Below are 19,487 nucleotides of genomic sequence, written 5' to 3' on the forward strand. Positions count from 1 at the left end.
TTTCACACACACATAGTTCATCAAGAGGGGGGGTTTCTTTTCACAGGGCACAGCGCTCATATGCACACGAGCAATCACACTCACAACATGTACACAGGCAAACACGCAAGACTGTACATAAACACAGGCACGCACTGACAGACAAACATCCATTGCAATGAGTGATTGGGTGGGTGAGAGCCCCTCCCTGCCAGCAGAAAGAGCCCAAATCATCCCAAAATAATGTGCCAGCTAAGCTGTAAATCATCACCCTCTTTCCATGGTGACAGACCGCACTCCTTCCACCCACCTATCGCCTTCCTGACCCAACACCAGGAAGTGGCACGGCACAGCCATGCCTCTTATACAGGTGCTGGGAGGCTGTAAGGTCTGCTTCCCTCCTTCCACAGATTTCAACCCCCCTTCACTACATCTACTCTCAGAAAAAATGCAACATCCCGGGTTTGGGCCACTCTGAAAGTCCACTACAAAAAGCTTGATGTGCTGATCCGGAGACAGATTTTCAGTTTGGAGTTTTACTGTCTGAACACGCTAAAAGGACTGTCCTGATCCATACAGCTATGTGATGCTATGCTAATGTTACCCTGCCTGTGTGTGAAGCCTTGAAACTACCACACCAGGCTAAGTGTTTCTGTCTCATGATGTCAGCATGATCAAGCTTTTTTCCAGTCAGACATCTCAGGCAGCAAGTGGTGATAATGGACAATGAAGTTAAAACAGTGCTATAAGTTATACTTTTCTATCCTGTTAATATTTCTATGCTGCTAGATATTGCAGTAATATCCTTCCCTTAGTCAAGGAAGTTGTTGTTGTCCTACGGCATTCCAAGGCCACAGAGAGTTCAGAGAGGCAGCGTTGCTGTAAATCCCTCTCTCCCTAGGCAGGGTGTTTGTCTTTTTTATCTTATCTTTTCTTTATTTGTTTTTTTTCCCTTCATGAGATCCCACTTCCATCAAAGCTCCACACCCTTAGCTCTGCCTGTCAAGTTATCAATTTTGCCTTTTAGCTTCCAATTCTTTGCTGATTGTGCTCAAAAGGATGGGCTCATTTGTTAATTAGTAGTTAACGTAATAGTAAATAAAATTCTGGATTGTAAGAGTGGACTCTGCTGTGCAAATCTCAAATCTGACACCCTAGTCCACAAAGTGCCTCACTGGGCACTGCCAAAAAGGGAAGAGGACGCCATTTAAGAAGCAGCTACAGTCTCTTGTCGCTACATTCTACTGTCTGATGGGAGGTGAGAAGCACTGTGATTGGCTCCTCAGTCACAGGAAGGAGGTGTGGCCTCTCTCACACCATGTTGTGGTGGTTGTTCCTGTCGATGATGTCGGATGAAGGGAGCAGCTCCTTCTTGATTGGGGATGGTGGGGGCGTGGCTGGCTTGACCCTGGGCTTGAACAGGTCTGACACGTAGAACACCTGGTGGACATAGCAAAGAGGATGTAAATAAACAGGGAAGTAAACACACTGATTTCCCGTAAATAAAGATGGGTTCCAACTGCAACGACATGTGGAATCCAGACAATTCAGTTTACCTTAAAACGCATGAATTGTAATTTCCATACAGCATGATAACCCTATCTCATAATGAGTTGTCTGTGTAATTTCAGACGTGAATTATTATAAATGGTTGCTCAAGAAATAATACGACTCAGCTGGAACAAGCTATGATGGCAGGTCTAAACAAGACTAATGTGAGTACCTACCCACATGTCTGCAAGGGAGCTGTGAGCTGGCATGAAGTGAATATTATGTTACATCACAATGCTATGATGAGGAACTTCCTATCACTTAAGAACACTTGAGTAATCCGGCTGAAGGAAGTGATCTTAGTGTGGCTCATATCAAGATTTTGTGAGCTATTAAATTATGCTTAATGGTGAATTCTCCTTTTACATCAGCTTCAAAGACACAGTGTTGTTCTGCCCACTACACTCATGGTGAACAAAGGAAAAGAAAGCAGAAAGGTCCTTCTAACATCCTGGTGACATCATATATCAAACAGGAAAATGGACAGGAAGTGGGACCATGGAAACTACTGTCTGCTGTAAGAGTGGGCTGCTGTTCCCACTGCCGTGCCCCAACAGTGGCTTCTGCTGTGACTGTGAACTAACACACACAATCACAGGCACATACACACACATATATAATTGGCAGGCACAGATGCTTTTCCTTCCGTGCTGCCAGTCCAGGGCGAGCCGAGGGACTGTGCCAAGGAGGCGAGGGGGGAGAGGCTGCCATTCAAACACAAAACTAAAAAGAAGACCGACTGTGCAGCAGCTCCTCAGGGAAAACAATATGGATACTTCTCACACAGGAAAATACATGGTGCTCTCATAGGGGGAATATCCTGAAGGAAAAAATGAGTGGGCTGTTCACTGTTCATCTTTGTTTTCTGGGAAAAAAAATGGTCGACATGCAGTCATTGATCCATTTATATGACAGAGGGTCTCATTATGAGTGGTGGGCTCAACACACAGACATTCTCCTCTATTACAGTGTGACATTTACTGACCATAAAAACGACCTTTATGCTGACCTTTGACTGATGATGACACATAGATAGACACCTCCATAACACACAACTGCTTCTATGCTTTAAAAAGGGCTCTTTGTCTATACAACCATTAGTTGGTGTGGTGTGTGTTATATGGTATATTATATTGTGATGCCATTGGAGGAGAGGAGAAGGATATGAGGTCATATCTCTGAGAGTCACCTGAGCCGTCATGGGAAACATGGCACGCTCATTTCCTATCAGGATGCCTCGCATCCAATCACAGCCGGCCGCACTGCTGCGTCACCCAAACTCCAACCAATCACTCTTAAACTGCCATGGTGAAAGGCTTATCATGACCTCAACACTTCCCGTGAGAGATATACACAAACATACAAAGCCTCCAGGCCCATTGTGTTGAGTGATGCAAACTCAGCAGTTTGGTGCCCTAATACCTTTACATGGTAGAACTTTTAAAGGAATGGATAAGTGTGTGTCTTTGTGTGTGTGCTTTTAATTGCATGTGTTTAACCACCGATAAAATATCTATGTCTGACACATAAAGCTGAGTCACACAGGAAGTGATGCACCAACTAACTAAATGTCTAAAAACCACCACATTACTCAGAAGACGCACCTCAGTGGTCCTTCAGAGAATTCGTCTGAACGCACATAAAACCAACTCTAACTACATTTACAGTTGCCACAATACACCAGCATTTACTGCAAGGTGTGAGTGTATTTAGATGTATATATTTCTGATAACCAGTCTTATAATGTGCCACAATCCAGCCCCATTTAGTGCAGCTTGTTCACGTGCCTCGTCCTACTTTTAACGCCTGACCCTTCTCCTCCTCCACAAATGACAATGAGCTTGAAAAACATCTGAACACTGCCCCAGCTCTCTCGCTCTGACAGCTGCTTCCTGCTGGATTCAGTCCTCTTGACCTTTATTACAACCCATGTTGAAAAGTAGGTCACTGTGTCTGATAGGAAGTTCCAGGTACAACAGACGCACCACTTCCTGTTGTGGTTCTCCCATTTCAATGAAGGGTTTAACTTTTATCTACAAATAAAAACTTGTCCATCTGACTACATCATCATCAAAGCAATAATTTGCTTACAACAAAGACGACAGCAAAGGCACCGTATCACTGCATATGAATGTGTCTATACATGTTCGTATTGCTCATTTACCAGCACTCAGTTGGGGTGCAGTGCGATTAAAGCTGTAGCAGTGGAACAGCAGCGACAATAAAGTCATGGAACAAAACATTTGACTTACTTTATAATGAGTTATCTGGAAAGGAAGACACTGTTCCACAAGACTGTGTAACTCATCATAGGACAACTGCACACATGGGACTTAAGTGCAAATTTACTAATTCCTCTAATGCACTCTTTTGTTCTTCAAATCTGAGTGTTGTGTCTCAGTGTGTGTACTATCAACTTTTTCACGTAGTACGTACAAGTTCAAGCTACGTTAATGTTACCCAGGCAACCATCACAGTAGTGAGATTTACATGTCTATTCTCTTAACACTCAAAATGTGTTGAAAAACATGTATGTTCTGACACGTTTCCAAAGTGTGAACTCACACTTTTATCCTTCGGATTTAAATGAAAAATGACTGATACTAACTTTTAGAGTTCTTAAGATGTTCACACTTTGATTAAGTACCTTCTGCTGGCAATTGTGAGCCACACAGGCATTATGCGTCCTCGGTCCTGCCTCCACTCATCTCCTGTCAGGTCCTTTCTGCTCTGCTGCTCACTGAGAGGCCGCAGGAGCGAGCTAAAGTACTCACAGATGTGTGTTTCTACAGAGACTGGGCAAATCAGAAGGGGCGTCAAGGATTGTAAAACTAACCTCATTGCCTTGATCAGTAGGGGCTCGGCCATGTGTATATGCTATGTGTGGTGTGTATGCATGTGGATGTGCATAATGTGTCTCTCTGTGTATGTGTGGTGTATGTGTGCATTAAGCTGTCTCTCTGCATGCAGAGAGTTGTGGAATAGCTGAGTTGGATTAAACCCACGCTCATCCAGAGCCAAGACCTAGACAAGGCTCCTCTCTCCTGTCACTTCCCTCCCTGCACTCCTCCTGCCAGATCTGCCCATTCGGAGGTCAACCTCATACACAGGATATTTCTGAAAACATAATTTATCCACTTGTCAAAGCTGATGTCGTCCAGGAGGTACGCTCATTCAATGGAGCATTGATTTTGCCAGTGCGTTACAGTCTATTGTTACACATTGGTTTCTGCACACAAATCCCTCAATAATCCTGGAATTCAAGGACTCACAACGACGTGTGTGATTCTGTGTGTGCAATTCAGTGTGTGTGTGTGTGTGAAGGCATTTTAGCAGTGCCAAGGCCTGCCTAGGCGCCACTACTAAGAACCTATTTTTTTTTTTCACATTCATGATTTGGGTCGTGCAGAAAGGTAAGGCTTGTGTTCATGTGTATGTGTGTGTGTGTGCATGTGCCTTTCCATACTTTTGCCAGACGCAGGAGGGGGAGTTCAGCAGGGCCTGCTGTGCTGATAGAACCAGAGCCACCAAATAAAAAAATCCAGAATAATTAACGGTCTCATTCCTTTTTCAAAGGCTAATCCCCGCTCTTGCACTCTCTCCCTCTCTCTTTAGACCCCCCTCCTACTTTCTTCTCGACCCAAATTCAATTTTCCTTGGCTCCATCTAGCTTAGTGTAATGATGAGGGTTACAAAAATCATCTGGCAACTGCTGTGACGATATGTCACAAAAGTAGTGAGGAAGGTTGCAGTATATGGATTCACACCAATGGGCAGACACACTCTATGGTGCTCCAAGCAATGTGTTATTCATTAAAGGGAATCAGATTCTCCTCACTTCACTGCTTGCTCCATTTCTCCCTTTCACCAAAGCAAGAGGAGAAGAGGAGAATCTGATCCCCAGTGCTCTGTATCAGAAAAGCTTTAACTTGAAAATGGTCTGTTTCTAATTACACTGTATTTCTAATATTTTTTGTGGTTTGCATACATCTTGTGTGTACTTACTATGCAGTAGGCCACCAGGGCTCCCTGCACAAAGCCTGCAAGGACATCAGTCGGATGGTGCTTGTGGTCAGAGACGCGTGATAAGCCGGTATAGAAGGCCATCATCAACAGGGTGAACTGGAGCAAAGGGCGGAGGAGACGAGCGCCACGCCATGTAAACCGGGACTGGAGATAAAACTGAAAAGAAGAAGAGAAAAGGGGCATTTAATATGTATAATTATCATTAAATAGAGAGTGATGTGTCAGAGGTAATGACCAAATCATCACAAAAGTTATTTAATGTGCATTGACCTTTTAACCGTGCACCTGCAAGGTGTGTGTGTGTGTGTCTTATAACTGTCTGAGAGGTCTAGACTGAATCAAAATGGGCAGATTTGCCAGACCCACAGAGAAACACACACTCTCTTCCCCACTGGACTTCCTGACACCTGGACATGGCTGATTCATGGTTTAACATCCCAGCTGTAAAAACAGCACGGCTGCAATACACACTCGCACATATGTATACATTCCCTGCCATGCATGTTTCGATACTTTGTTGGGATGAACTCACTACCCTCTATTAGAGCAAAGAGGAGACAAAGCGGATGCAACCTCCACCCCCACCTCGCCCTCTCGCCTGCAGTCAGACACCATTTTTTGGGTCATGATAAACACTGAGAATAACCAAAACAGGAACAACTAAGTCCAAGGCCACTTTCAGTGGAGTCAAGTGCAAATACATGTTTTTTTTTTTCATCCACTTACACGCACTGTGGTGAGGTCAGCCTATGTTTCTCAGACATCCAGTATTTCTACACCATTTATTTCTCTAACTTCCTCCCTCTCACAGCCAAACTCAGGAGGCCTGGGAGGGCCGGTCCCTGCCAAGGTCTACATAGCCTCCATACTTGTGTCTTATAATCAGTCATGCTAACAATACCTACAGACAGCCACAGTGCCTCCCAGCAACCCCCATCCTTTACAAGCCCCTGTAGGTGTGGACATAAAGCTCCCTCACACATCCTCTACGACACTATCATTGTTCTTCTCCTTACGGAAGCAGAGGAAGCTATCCCTCCCATCCCTTCTGGTCCTGTTCTCCTCCTCCCTGGCAGGGATGTTTGGACTCCAGACTTCCGTTACAGTGGTTCTCAGGTAGTGGGCGAAGAATATTGATAAGTACTTTTGTCTGATATCCAGCGCCCATGAATGAATCCCTCGCACAACCTTTGATCCGTTTTAATAGAGGACAAAGGTGTGAAAGTGCCCTTAGTCAAAACAAAGGAATTAAAGTCAGCATGACCCTATCAAACTGGAAGGCACTGAGCAAACCCAAATAACTGAGTCCAAGCCTGGATTAGCAGACGCATGCATGCTCAGTCATAATAAGGAACTCAGAGGGTCAGTGACCGGCAAATCTTTCACAGTGCAACATTTCCTCCTTAAATCTGCTTTCTCCAAAGTCATCCTCCTAAAATGTTTGCTGAATAGTTAGATCTGAGGACAATGCAACAATAAAACACAACAAAAGGAGCCCCAACAAATTCCCACGACAGACGGAGACAAGAGCGACACAAAGTCTGGTGGTTTTAAAAGAATCCATCTCATTCCAAGAGATCGTCTCCCTCATGCTGACTCAAAGTCAGTGTTAAATGAAATAAAACACAAACACAACAAAGTGAGAAAGAATGAGAGTGAGGGCTTTTTTTTTAATGCCTGTTCCCTTCATTTCCCGTCTTTTCACACCATGCTGTGAGACAACAGCATAGCTGTGGTTCAAACAAAATATTGGTTTTTATTCAACCAACAACATGCTATGAGCCTCAGCAAGAATTCTGTAGGCACAAAAAACCCACAGAAAGAGCTTGAGCCATTATTCAGATGTCGTGTGCATTTCAGACAAAAAACAGCTCACCAAGACACCTGAACGCAGCACCAAAGTACTTTGGTGCTGTATCTCAAGTTGGCAGGAAATGAAGTGCTTTGCTATCACAGAGTGCCTATTAGCAGATGTCTGTGGGATTAAGGGGGGAGGACAAAGTGAAAGCCACACTGTGGAAATGACACTCATGCTGGAGAGCAAAAACACCAGCTGAGGTTGAGGCAAAATACCCAAGAAAACAAAGATCCATATTTGTGCTTGTGGAGAAGATTGTGGCTTTGGACAAAGCAAACTTCATGATGGAATCATATTTCCATCTGTCTGATTATGCAATTAATGTTGCTGAATAATTTTTAGAATTTATTGGATGTTATGTTTTGAACTATTTTACAGGGTATTTCTCTATGATCAAAGTTTAATAAAATATACTTTTCTGCCGGCAATTATGAGGACAAAGTCTAGCAATTAGATTGTGTCCTCATATTGATCAGATCAGAACATCTATGATTGTGGAGGTGGGGTGTTTATAAATATAAAGAGGATGATGACCAATTCACAGCTAGCACAAACACAGCAGCAATTTCCTTTTACTACCAGGAACTTCTCTACAGTAGGATTTGTTACAAGCTGGTTTTTGTATTCCAAAACACCAACTACGAACTGTTCCATCTCTCTTCCAGTCCCTCAGCTGCCCTCTCTTTATGTGTAGACCAGCCTCCGCTGGCTGCAATCCTGAGTTTGCTGCAGCTGGAACACTGGTCTCTGACTGGTGTGTCACTCTGTGGTCTGGATACAGCACATCTCCATTCCCATTCTGCCTTTTCCTCTGCTTTATATTCAGCTCTTTTCCTTGGTCTGACCAGAGTGCAGCTGTAGGTTCACTCAGAGGCTGGGAAATACCCACAGCAAGCCCTCACTGCATGGCAATACAACGGTACAAAACAACTTCAACTGTCAGTCCACTGTCAGAAGACCTCCTTGTAACCCAGCCTGCCAGACCCACAACACTGACGCTTTTTCTGCTGTGTCTTTTCTCTGTAGCATGTAAAGCGAGGCTGAAACTTGTGGTGTGTACACAGAGAAGGAGGGGAAGGACATGGCTGGGGAACTCTGAGCTGGCAATTGTCTCCGTGTGTGTAATTAGAAAGTCTGAAGCATGAAATGCCTCAGGGGTGTGAAGCCCTTCCAGACACCCACAACAGGTGGAGTGAGAGGGAGCGGTGGAGAGGAATGGGAGAGGACAGGAAGTGCACACTCAGCTGCCCTGAAGAAAACAGGTGGAGGCGGAGTGCATCCATCTGACTCTCCAAGGAGCAACAAGTATTAAATGGGGGAGGAGATGGAGGAGTGGGAGGCTGGGGGGATAAGAACATTGTTGTGTTTTTTTTTCTTTTAAGCAGTGAATCCTCTAATCAAATCCCAGCAATTTTCCAGAACTCCCTCCACACCCCGGTGTTTCTGTGACTATCAGCATGTGTGTGCCTGCATGAATCTGAGTGCATAAGAGAGTATGATAGTTACTTACTGCCAGGTACAGCATGGTAAACATTGAAAAAGAAGCATGTCCTGAGAAGAAGGATTTCCTGCAGAGAGAAAGATTATATTTGGTCATGTTTTCCCATTTAAATATCTCTTGAGTGTATCATTGTTTACACAGACCTGGCCTCCTGTACATCACTCTCAGCACCAGTGCAGGTGTAGTTGGTGATGTATCCCTGTGAGCAGTCGATTTTAGTGAAATCTGGTCTGCACACATCTAAGAAGTGAGGTCTCATGCGACCCACCGACACCTTAGCAATGTCTGTGAATGACTGGCTGACAGCACAGCCAAAGAGGAACACGCCAATCTGCAAATGACACACAGTGATGATTAGACATAACAGCAATGCAGAAAAGATAGCTGTGACTTCATGCTTATAGACTAAAGATATGTTTTAAAGCTAAAGATGATGTATCAGGACACATTGAAATCATTCCTTCCACTACACACTGGATGTAAGAGACAATAACATAACGCTCCGTAGTCTGGGGTGTTAACATGTACAACTTCTTCTGCTGGGCTGACCTGTCTGTAGAGAGATGCGACGTACGGATTCCCAACAAATGACTTCGTTCCCTCATGTAACTGATGAATCCTGAAGCATTCTCCAATCACAATCTAAAAGAAACACATTTGTTTAGATAAACAATTACACTTGTGAGACAAGACAGGTTAGTGATGCTGCTGTTTCTGACACTTTTGCATTAGGTTTAGATGCAAAGGAAAATCATGCAATACACAGCTGATTACTGAATGTATATCATGCTGACAATCTAATTCTAGGCTGAAGAGACAGGTGGAGTAGAGAAGACATGTAAAGGACAGACAGGTGAGACAGAATGAGTCACACACAAGCAAACATAGAGAATGAGCATGGCCTGCCCTTCCCTCAGGCAGTCTGATTATGGGGTGAGTCTGAGCCGAGGTGATGCTCTGCTCAATGATATGATGCAGCATTTTATGTGGAATATGAAGAGTGAACGAAAAGGGAGAAAAAGAAACCCTCATGAAAGAATGGATAGTAGTCAGACTTTGATGTAAGGAGGATTTATATCATCTGCTATACAGCTTAGTGGGCTCCAGTGGGCTATCCCTGAGTCCTGTGGTATTTTAACTAGGTGGTTTTAGGTAGCCCTGGGCCTCATGGAAAGACCTTATCCACACTGAGAAGGCTTATGCCAAGCTAGCCCATGAGGCACAGAGATGTCAATCAAATCTCCACCACCTGAAGCAGCAAAATGACGGACGTGCTGCTTCTTTTTCTTTCCTCGGTGCAAGGCCTCACTCTCCTGCCTAGTGCCTACTTTTACCTCTCCCAGCCTCTTAGGAAAATATTTACCTGCCCATCTCCACTAGGTGACATTGTGTGGATAGCACGCATGAATGTGTCCACAGCATCAGGTTTTCCCACACATCCTATATCCTCCTACTGTTTTTCTGTCTGTACTCCCTCTGTGTGTCTTGCTAATCTTGATAAACACACCTATTCTACATATTGGGTGGTCAGCAGGAAGGCTCAACAGACAGAACAAACAAACATGGTACTGTATTAGTGTGTTTGCATGAGCTATTGTCATGGAATTGTTCAGATCGGAGCTGGAGATTAGAACTATGGGAGCTTGATACAGACCTGAGAAGTTTATTTGGGTTTTTCGAAAATTGCATTAAGGACCCCCACCCCCATTTCTGCCTCCCTGTCTTGGTTTATTCCTACATGTCTGGCTGTTTTATTGCAGACAAGGAATCTCTGATCTGACCAGAGGGCTCATATGTAGCTGATGAGTTTATTTTTTATTATTGTTATGTATGCTTAAAAAAAAATTTTTCACTCTGACTCACAGTGGAAACACGGCCTGTCAGACATGGCTACTACTGGGGTTTCCCTAGCAGTGGAGATAAACAGGAGGTCTAGCTGGAAACCACCACCAGTGCATGTATGTGTCTCCATATATGTGTGTATGTCTACATGCCTGTGTGTGAGAGAGCGTGCACGCGTCAAAGGAATGGTGTCGGCATGGCATTAGACACCACTAATGGAACACAGCTGTGTCAGACACGGCAGCTTTGCCCACACGTGAACATGTGAGGGAACTAAATAATGCAAGCACAGTCTCCTGGTTCCAATAAGCATAAGAGCTGAGCTTGTACAGTGTGTGTGTGTGTGTGTGTGTCTGTGCCCAACAGGCAAGCTGATGGCAAGGGGACGGCAGTGGGGAGACGTCTGGGAGCTTATGAGGGGAGCTGCCACAGTGAGTCTGGGGGCTGTTAACATATTCCAGCCTGACCACGTGGCACTAATTGACATACAACCGTCACATGTCATTATAGCATGTTTCCACTAAGCCCTAGCCCACCTCTAATCTGCTGGCACAACGCTACAGCTCTTGCCCTTTTCTGGAGCACGGATCCAGTCATGAGAATGAAGACTTCAGTGGGCGGTGGGCCACCGCGGGCATGGGAGAGGGCACTGACACATTTACTCGAAGTAATGCGAGGGCCACAGAGGGCACGGGGTTGTGATAGAAGTGGAAGGCATGAGACTGAACTGGGAGGTTGTTAAAAAACTCTTTGGTCTTTGGCATGCATGTGTCAGCACACATACACACTAACAAACACTTCCTAATGTAGCTTGGGGGGCCTCGCACCACCACTGACTCACTTAGAAAAGTAATAAAAAACACAAGCCTTACAAATGGCTTGGATGACTCAAAAAGACTTTAGAAGGATAGAGTATGATGAAGAAAACACTGTAGAATGGAGGTGGGAGACAAGTAAAGGGTTTTTTTAAGATGAAATCAAACTTCTGACGAATGGTTTATGTTAAGTACTAAGCTATGAGTATCAAAGAGTTGGAGGTCAAGGAGCAAACAAAGGGAGGTGTGAGAGTCGACTTACAGAGAAGATGGCAATAAGAATGCCAACACCACAAAGCACGGCATCACTAATGGTGTCTCCCTCTTTTCGGGGGTAGCGGATGGACTCGTCCGAACAGTAAAACCCGCGCTGGTACGGCTTTATGGTGCTAGTCTCAATGATCAGGAAAGGCAGGCTAGCTACAAAAGACACAAAGAGAGAGGACAGAAAGAGGGAGAGAAGAAAGAAAGCATAAAAGCACCGGGTCAGTGACACAGACATAAACAGGAGAGAACAGGGGCAGCACAAGGAGCATGCTGGCACCAGGGGAACATGGGATATCAGAAGTGGGTGGGGCTTAAGGCTGTCATGTATGTTTGCAGCAAAGGAGTGACAGTTTTCCAAAATTAGATATGTCTATGACTCAAAATATAATCTGCTTTTCCAGACTTTAATAATGCAGATTTTATGCCGCTCCTTTACAGCTACTTCCATGAACCTCGAGCCCTCCCTGTTTCTGTCCTCAGTGTTTTCCCCGCAGCTGAGTGCTCTTTGTGTCGGGGGACTTACGGACACCGCGGGCAGTGTCAAGCCAACAGAAATGAGCACTGAGGAGCGAACGGTGCTGCTCTTGTAGGGGTAGTTCAGGCTGGAGTCGCTGCAGTAAAGACCCCTCTGGTATGGGCGAATAGAGGTACGATGCAGAACCAGGGTTGGCAGCATAGCTACACACACAACAAAATTGACGTATGAATTCCGCCCCTTTTCCACACACACACACAGCTCAGACAAACCTCTCTTCATCACGTGGCTAAATTGACTTACCTGTGAGCTGAAGAAAAAACATAGTTAAAACACAGGTTAACCTGCACAGGTGTGTGTGTGTGAGCTCATGTTCACATTAATCTGTTTACTCTCCAAAGCCTCTCCTGCCGTTCCAGTTGACACTGTGACACCATTGAGAACTGAGATTTATCTTTTAGCATCTCTTCCTTCTAACAGAGTAAACAGACCTGCTGCCAGGGGTCCATTAGGGAAGCCAAAAGACACCCTTCAGCAGGGTGACTGTGTCAATACATGGATAGTAGAGGAGTGCCATTTGAGCCAGTGTCCAGGACCAAGTGTATTTTCTTGCTTTCTTTTATCTCCTCTCTTTTGCTTTCTTTGCATTGAATATTTAACTTTTAAAAGTACAAAGACCCTTCCTAACAATAAGCAGAACTTCGCCACCAACACCAAATGTACAATGCTTAAAAGCTAAGCTATAATTTGCAGCTGGTCAAGTGAATCCACACACACTCATTTGGACACATGTGCACCCAAATTCTGTCAAGACAAGAGGAAAATAAATACATATCTCCAAATCAAAGCAATACAAAGAGAGGCGTGCAAACTCAGGCAGGGACTTTTTCCTTGAAGGATTTTAAAATGTGTGAATACCAAGAAAAACAAAAGTAAGCCCACCCAACTCTGGAACATTATTCGCATGAGAGCATGTTTGGCGTGTGTGCTCATACGACCATAGTTGCTCATAAATAGAGGGAGCTCAAGACACGAAGGCGTCCTGACGACCCACATGCAGACACATCAACATATACATTGAATGTCAGACTGCAAAGAAAGCATTCCCACTTGCGGCTCATGCGGTTAGCTCCCATCACAAGGGTTTTTTGACATTTGGATTAACGTATGAGATCTACTCATGAATGTTCCTAATAACGCCGCACAGAACCATGGCTGTCGTCTGCACCAGTGATGGGAGATGGAGATCATGTTACTGGTCTGTTCTGAAAAACATACCCCTCGCATGAACCTCAAAAGGCACTTTCTTACTCATGAATGTGAGACTGCGCCCAGCTGGAAGCAGAAGGTTGCCTCAGGTGTTTAACAAGATCAAGGAGCAGACACTAACAACAGGTCACAGCAAAATGGCTGCTCTTAGAAAACAATGTTCTGTATTTTGTCTTGTTGACCACATTTGTAAATGTTCTTGCCAGATGAAGTTCTTTGCTGATGAAGATCAAACTCCAGACCACAGAAAAAAGTGGCAAAAAGTTAAAAATGTAAGCCACATAAATTACAGAAAGATTAAAGCATGTTTGAATAGTTTTGATATTTCAGTGTAGACAAAAATGTCTCTCTCCCTTAGTGGTTAGCAGAGGGCAGCAGATGTGATGGTCACTGGTGCAGACACCTGCACAAACAGCGTGCAGCAGCAACCAGGGTTTAACAGACTGACGGTGGGCCCACACAAGACTGGGCAGTAATTTGGTGGTGTCTGAGAACCCTGTTGTCCACACAACAGGCAGGGTTAGCTGTGGGTGAACACAGAATTATGGGTGCATGGCAGGGCAGGGAGGTCCTGTGGATTCTTGTGCAGATATGGGTTTCTGTTCAAATCTGCCATACAAACTGAGAATGCAAAAACCGAGTTCTGCTGGGGAAACACTCAGCTGGGAAATAACTTGTTCAGTGCTTTATTCACATCAGACTCTCTTTGCCTCTATTTTCAATCCTTCCACTTTTGCCTACTTGTGGAGGGGGATTCATATGCTAATGAGGTGAAGTGAAAGAAGGTCATGGGCTTAACACATACACACACACCAGACAAAAACACACAAGCCAACCAATGCTTAGAAGCTAAACTGATCGGGGAACACCATGGGAAACTGGAGAGCCGACCAGCTGAATGATAAAGTAAAGCGAGATTGAGTGACTGAATATCTCGACAGCATCTATTGAAAATCTGTGAAAGCCTCTCTGTCTGCACGCTGCCTAGTCTTGAGATGCCAAGCTGTTTTGTGCTGCCTCCCACCTTCCATGCCATCTCCCTGAAAACAGCCTGGTATGTGGGCATTCTCCTCATACCACAGTCAGACCACGAAGTTCTCAGCACAAAATAAAACATACTGCGGAGTTAACCCGACTGCCATCTGAGCCTCATCTGCATACAGTGGTGTGAAGAAATATGGCCTCCTTTATGCCAAAAGAATAAAGAGCGAGTGACCTTCATGGATCCTGCTGACCCAGAGAGAGAAGAAGAGAGAGAGGCAGGGGGGGGGGCAGAGGAAGGAGACATAAAGACAGACAGAAGACACAGAGAAAGAAGTGGGCTGGCCTGTTGGCAAAGGCCTGTGGTGCGTCACTGAATTAAATAACAATTATTTTACAAGCTCTGGTGTGAGGTCAGTAACATTCAGTGATGCTTGACTGTCTCACTAAAGAACAGAAAGACACTTAACTGCATACAGTCATGTCTTGGAACTATATCTACAGTTATTTCAACCCATTTTCACCCTTTGTTGTTGTGTGTTGCCCTGCCAGAGGTTGTGTATCCTGTGCTTACAAAGGCAATGAGCCTTATGAGCTATCAAGCCACTGAACTGCTAACAGCAACAACAGGCGTCTGAAATTAATTAAAGCTGAAAAATCCCCTCAATGGAGACACGGAGTAAAAGAGGGGAAGTGCCCAGAAGTGTGGAGAGTAAAAGTAAAAAGCACACATCAAGAGTGGGTGGCTGGGAAAGAGTGGGAACAGTTCTATTTGTCTTATCAGATCCTGTCATGCATTTCTCTCTTTCAGTCATTGAGGAGAACCGCTGCAGACCACTAAAGACTACTTACCACAGGTCAGAGAGAGAGAGAGAGAGAGAGAGAGGCATATCTTGGGGTAGTTGAATCAGTGTTTATATGCAGAGGTCATGGAGGGGCCTTTGTGTGTGTGTATGCTGCACTTATTTTCCATTTGTAAATCTACTCACGTGCTTACACGTACACTGTGCTGCCTGCTAGAGATCACAGCGCAGAAATATGCCTGTGTGTTTATATGGTGGTGTGTGTGCATGTGTTTGTGAGTTGTAAGTTTATATAAACGTAGCTTGCTGTGTGTATGTGTGTGAGTTAGTGTGTGTGTGCATGTGTGTGTGTGTGAGTTAGTGTGTGTGCATGTGTGTGTGTGTAAGTTAGTGTGTGTGTGTGTGTGTGTGTGTGTGTGTGTGTGTGTGTGTGTGTGTGTGTGTGTGTGTGAGTGTGTGTGTGTGAGTTAGGTTGTGTGCCTGCATTTGTTTGTGTGAGGGAGATTATCCAGCCAGCGCCCGTTTGATTGGCTTTGGAGTTAAATTGGGTATAGCTAGTGAGCAGGTCGATTAGCAGGGTTAAAGCTTATTTTTACTTTTCCCACAAACACAAGGGAAACACAAGAGAAACTTTTCTTAAATCAATTTACAGCTTAGAATGTATGCTTTGCATTTTGATGTATTTAAACCATGTTCCTTGCACTACAATCCAATATTTCTTCGGCCCTGCAGAGTGAGGATCAGCAATCCTCTATTATTTTCTGTCATCCTAAGACGGACTGTACTTGCCAGATGAGGAAACAATAGCTATTCTTATGCCAGCTAAAGCTCTGCGTCACCTAAAAGGTTAATTCCCCTTGACATGGCACTAATTTCCCCGTAGAACAACACCTGTGTTTCTGCCGAGACTAGTGGCAGGCTTCCCGCTCTCATGACTCTCTCACTCTTCTGGGTCTCTATTGACATTTTAATGGGCTTTCATGGTTTTCAGGGGCAGAATTAGAATGATATCGTGATTATAGCGAGCGAGCCCGAGTGACAGCAGCGAGCGTGAGAGGTGAATGGGAGGCGGAGCAGGGCAGAGGAAAAGGTATTGTGGTGTACTCTAATGGAGGATTTCCTCCTCCTGTCTCTCAAACCCACCATGTGACCCTTCCTGAGAAGGAGCGGGGTAGAAGACAATTCAGAGGAAGGTTGGAGAGGGCGGAGGCTGAAAGTGGGGTTCAACTCTATAGACTGGCCAGTCAATCAATGATAATTTGTCCTCTCTTCCTCTCTGCTTTTTCTCACTAGTTTTTAAACAGATTGGGTGTCTGGTGCTGATGAAACAATATTCCTAAATATGTGACTATTTAAAAAATGCTTGGTATTTATCCTATAGAATTGGCGTTTTTTATGACCTACATAAGATGATCTGCGCCTGTGTCTGGTTCCATGTCTCTGGAAGAGTCTCCTGACATAATTCTATCATTTAGACATGTACACACACCCTGCAACATAAGCTGTAATTCTAAAGAACACTTCTAGTGGCCTACATAGCTAAAAAGAATGTAAAGGTAGAGTTGTGTTGTGGTTATATGATATGTGTGTGACAGAGAAAGAGAGTATTCTTGTTTAATTTATTCTCATCCAACTACTATACAAGTCACAGTGTAGTTGTAATCTGAAGGGGATGTATGTGTGATAAAGATTAGCTCTGTGGGCAAACAGTGAAAGTGTGCATGTATGCATTTGATAAGAATAAGGGATCAGAGAGAATGAGCGGCTCAGTGCCAGATCCACTTGCTGGTGGATATTGTTCTGCCTGAAGGTGCGGCAGGAGGCCGATCAGTAGCAACAGTATGTGGGTATATCATCATACGGGAATGTTTCTATGGAAATATTATACAAGTGATATATTTAAGTAATGATTTATGTGTATATATAACTTCTTCAACTGGTATGTAAACCTCATCCTCAGTCTTAATATAAAGTGTAACATTTCTAGAGGGCATACACACTTATTAGCATCTGTGCTGTGACCTCTGAGTTTTAAATATGGCCTGCTTTGCAGATGCCTTAGATGTTTTAAAATCTGTCACACATCCAGCAGCACACAGCAGTGCAAGCCCACACAATTAGCTTTATCTAAAGCCATAGACACGAGTGTGCGTGGCCTCCCAGACATTTGGGAATAGAGTGCATAGGTTAGCTGAGGTTCATGACAGACCCTGGAAGTAGCTACAGGGCCAAAGGTCAAAGGTGAAGGATGCGACATAGCTCCAGCATCATACTTTAACCTACACGACCACAGCACAAATGTCATTGTAACACCGCCTGTTATATCTGTGACAGCATGTCGCTGTGTGTGTGGCGATGTGGGTGTTTAAGTGGATTACTGTGGTTCCACTGGCAACTTCAGCAAAGCCTTGCTCAAACAATTTTAAGTTGTCGACCACAATGGGTTTTAAAAATGTTCTCACAGTCCAAATAAACAAACTCGGTTCCATAAAAACCACCCAGCGCTTTATCCATACACATAACCACTGTTTAGGAAACATACATTTACAAACACGTGTGTGAGCGTGTACACTGATACAGATGTTTGGCTGGAGACGTGAGTTCATTGTTTCTGCAGGCTGCTGATGTGTCTCACACATGTACAAAGCTGCAAATACACAGACACACACAGATACACAGGAGTGGCTGAGGTCAGCAGAGTGGTGTACAGAGTGAATCCCTGTCCTTTTTCCCCCCTCTGTATGAATGCTGCAGCGACCGGGGGGCCGCTGGCTGAAGCATGTGCTTACTCAGAGAGATTTTATTCACAGGAATAAATGCCTTTTACACACAGGCATCTGTTGGGACACTCTCTGAGGGTCTTTTACCAGCAGGCACCTGCATGGGCAGCCTCTCTGAATGTTTGTGCCGGCCCCATGTTGCTGTTAGACTGTGAGCACATTTGAAGAGATGCTAAAGTGTTTTGTGGGAAAATGAACCCTGGTCAACATTAGCAAGCTCAGGAGGCAAGAGGATAATCATAATGTGTTTTAGTTACAGCTCATCAAGACATTTCTAATGCTTGGTTGCACTGACAGTTGAAAGGGGGAGGACAAACACACAGCTGCTCTGCACTGAAGGGAAACTTGAGCAGTGCCCAGGGGCCAGATCAGGCTATTGGTCTGGTTGGCTGGATGGGCGTTTCTCTGCTATTGCCATAATGGCATTATTACCCCCTGGGACAAAAGCCCGGCTGTGGAGAAGAGGCCCGTGGACTCTTTGAAACCTGACACCTCTGTCTGGATAATGCTCTCCTAAACTTCACACACTACTTTCCTCCCACCTCCTTCCACTCATCACATATCATGCTCACCTCTGCAGAGAGTTCCCTTATGTGAAGATAATGGGTGTCAAATTGGCACTGCTATGTGAATATTCTGCTTAACATTTTCTAGTATTAGTTAGCCTCTTCAGTCAGGGCTCTTCTCTGTATGTAAACAGGATAAGGACTCAGTGGCTGCAGCTCAGATAAGGCCTGCGCCAATATGGATGCTGAGCTGATTACTACACAGCACTGAGCAGATAAGCACACCAGCCCACAATCCAGTCAACAATACAGCTAGAAGCAGCAACAGCCATAAACCACTGATAGATAATCAAGCGGCCTTGAGTACTCAGTGAGGAGGCCCTTACACTCTCTCATCCCTACCTCATTCACTTCTCCCCCTCCTTCTGTCTGCCACTAGCCTATTGGTCCTCGTTAACGAAACAAAGAGCTCAGAGATGCATCAAAAGGGGCATTGTTCTCTGTGAAACAGTGAAATCTCTCTGACCCCCAATGCCCCCCCTCCCAATCCCTGGATGCACACAGCATGTGCATGCACACAAATACAGAGGATTGCAGCGGGTAATGCAGTGAGAGAAAGTGACAGACAGAGGGGCCTGTGTAACAGCAGGGAGGAGGCCCAAGCAAGGACAGCGTGGTGTAACAGAGAGACGTAATGAGCTTCAGATCATCTGCGGCCTCTGCTCCCATTCACACTGTACGCCTTGTACCATCGTAAAGCTCTGTGTCCCACGCCAACTAGTAGAAATGCATGCCTAGAAAGACAGTGGTTTAAAGACAGTACACTTGTTGTGC

The 19,487-nt window shown here is 44.7% G+C and overlaps 1 protein-coding gene across 2 annotated transcripts in view; it reads right to left on the reverse strand.

Moving 5' to 3' along the window:
* The window catches only part of plpp3 (phospholipid phosphatase 3), a 24,961-nt gene continuing 5,474 nt past the window's right edge, over positions 1 to 19,487 (reverse strand). The window contains exons 2-7 of one of the 2 annotated variants that reach the window (XM_028403527.1): positions 11,835 to 11,992; positions 9,465 to 9,557; positions 9,059 to 9,246; positions 8,925 to 8,982; positions 5,536 to 5,712; positions 1 to 1,419 (exon numbers count right to left, since the gene is read on the reverse strand). In XM_028403527.1, coding sequence (XP_028259328.1) covers positions 1,291 to 1,419; positions 5,536 to 5,712; positions 8,925 to 8,982; positions 9,059 to 9,246; positions 9,465 to 9,557; positions 11,835 to 11,992 — 803 coding nt within the window. In that variant the 3' untranslated portion in view covers positions 1 to 1,290. Of the gene's footprint in view, positions 1,420 to 5,535; positions 5,713 to 8,924; positions 8,983 to 9,058; positions 9,247 to 9,464; positions 9,558 to 11,834; positions 11,993 to 12,362; positions 12,518 to 19,487 lie in introns of both variants that reach the window. The other variant, XM_028403528.1, reaches the window with a different exon arrangement.

This window comes from Parambassis ranga, chromosome 4, assembly GCF_900634625.1.
Source record: "Parambassis ranga chromosome 4, fParRan2.1, whole genome shotgun sequence".
Lineage (NCBI taxonomy): Eukaryota > Metazoa > Chordata > Actinopteri > Ambassidae > Parambassis > Parambassis ranga.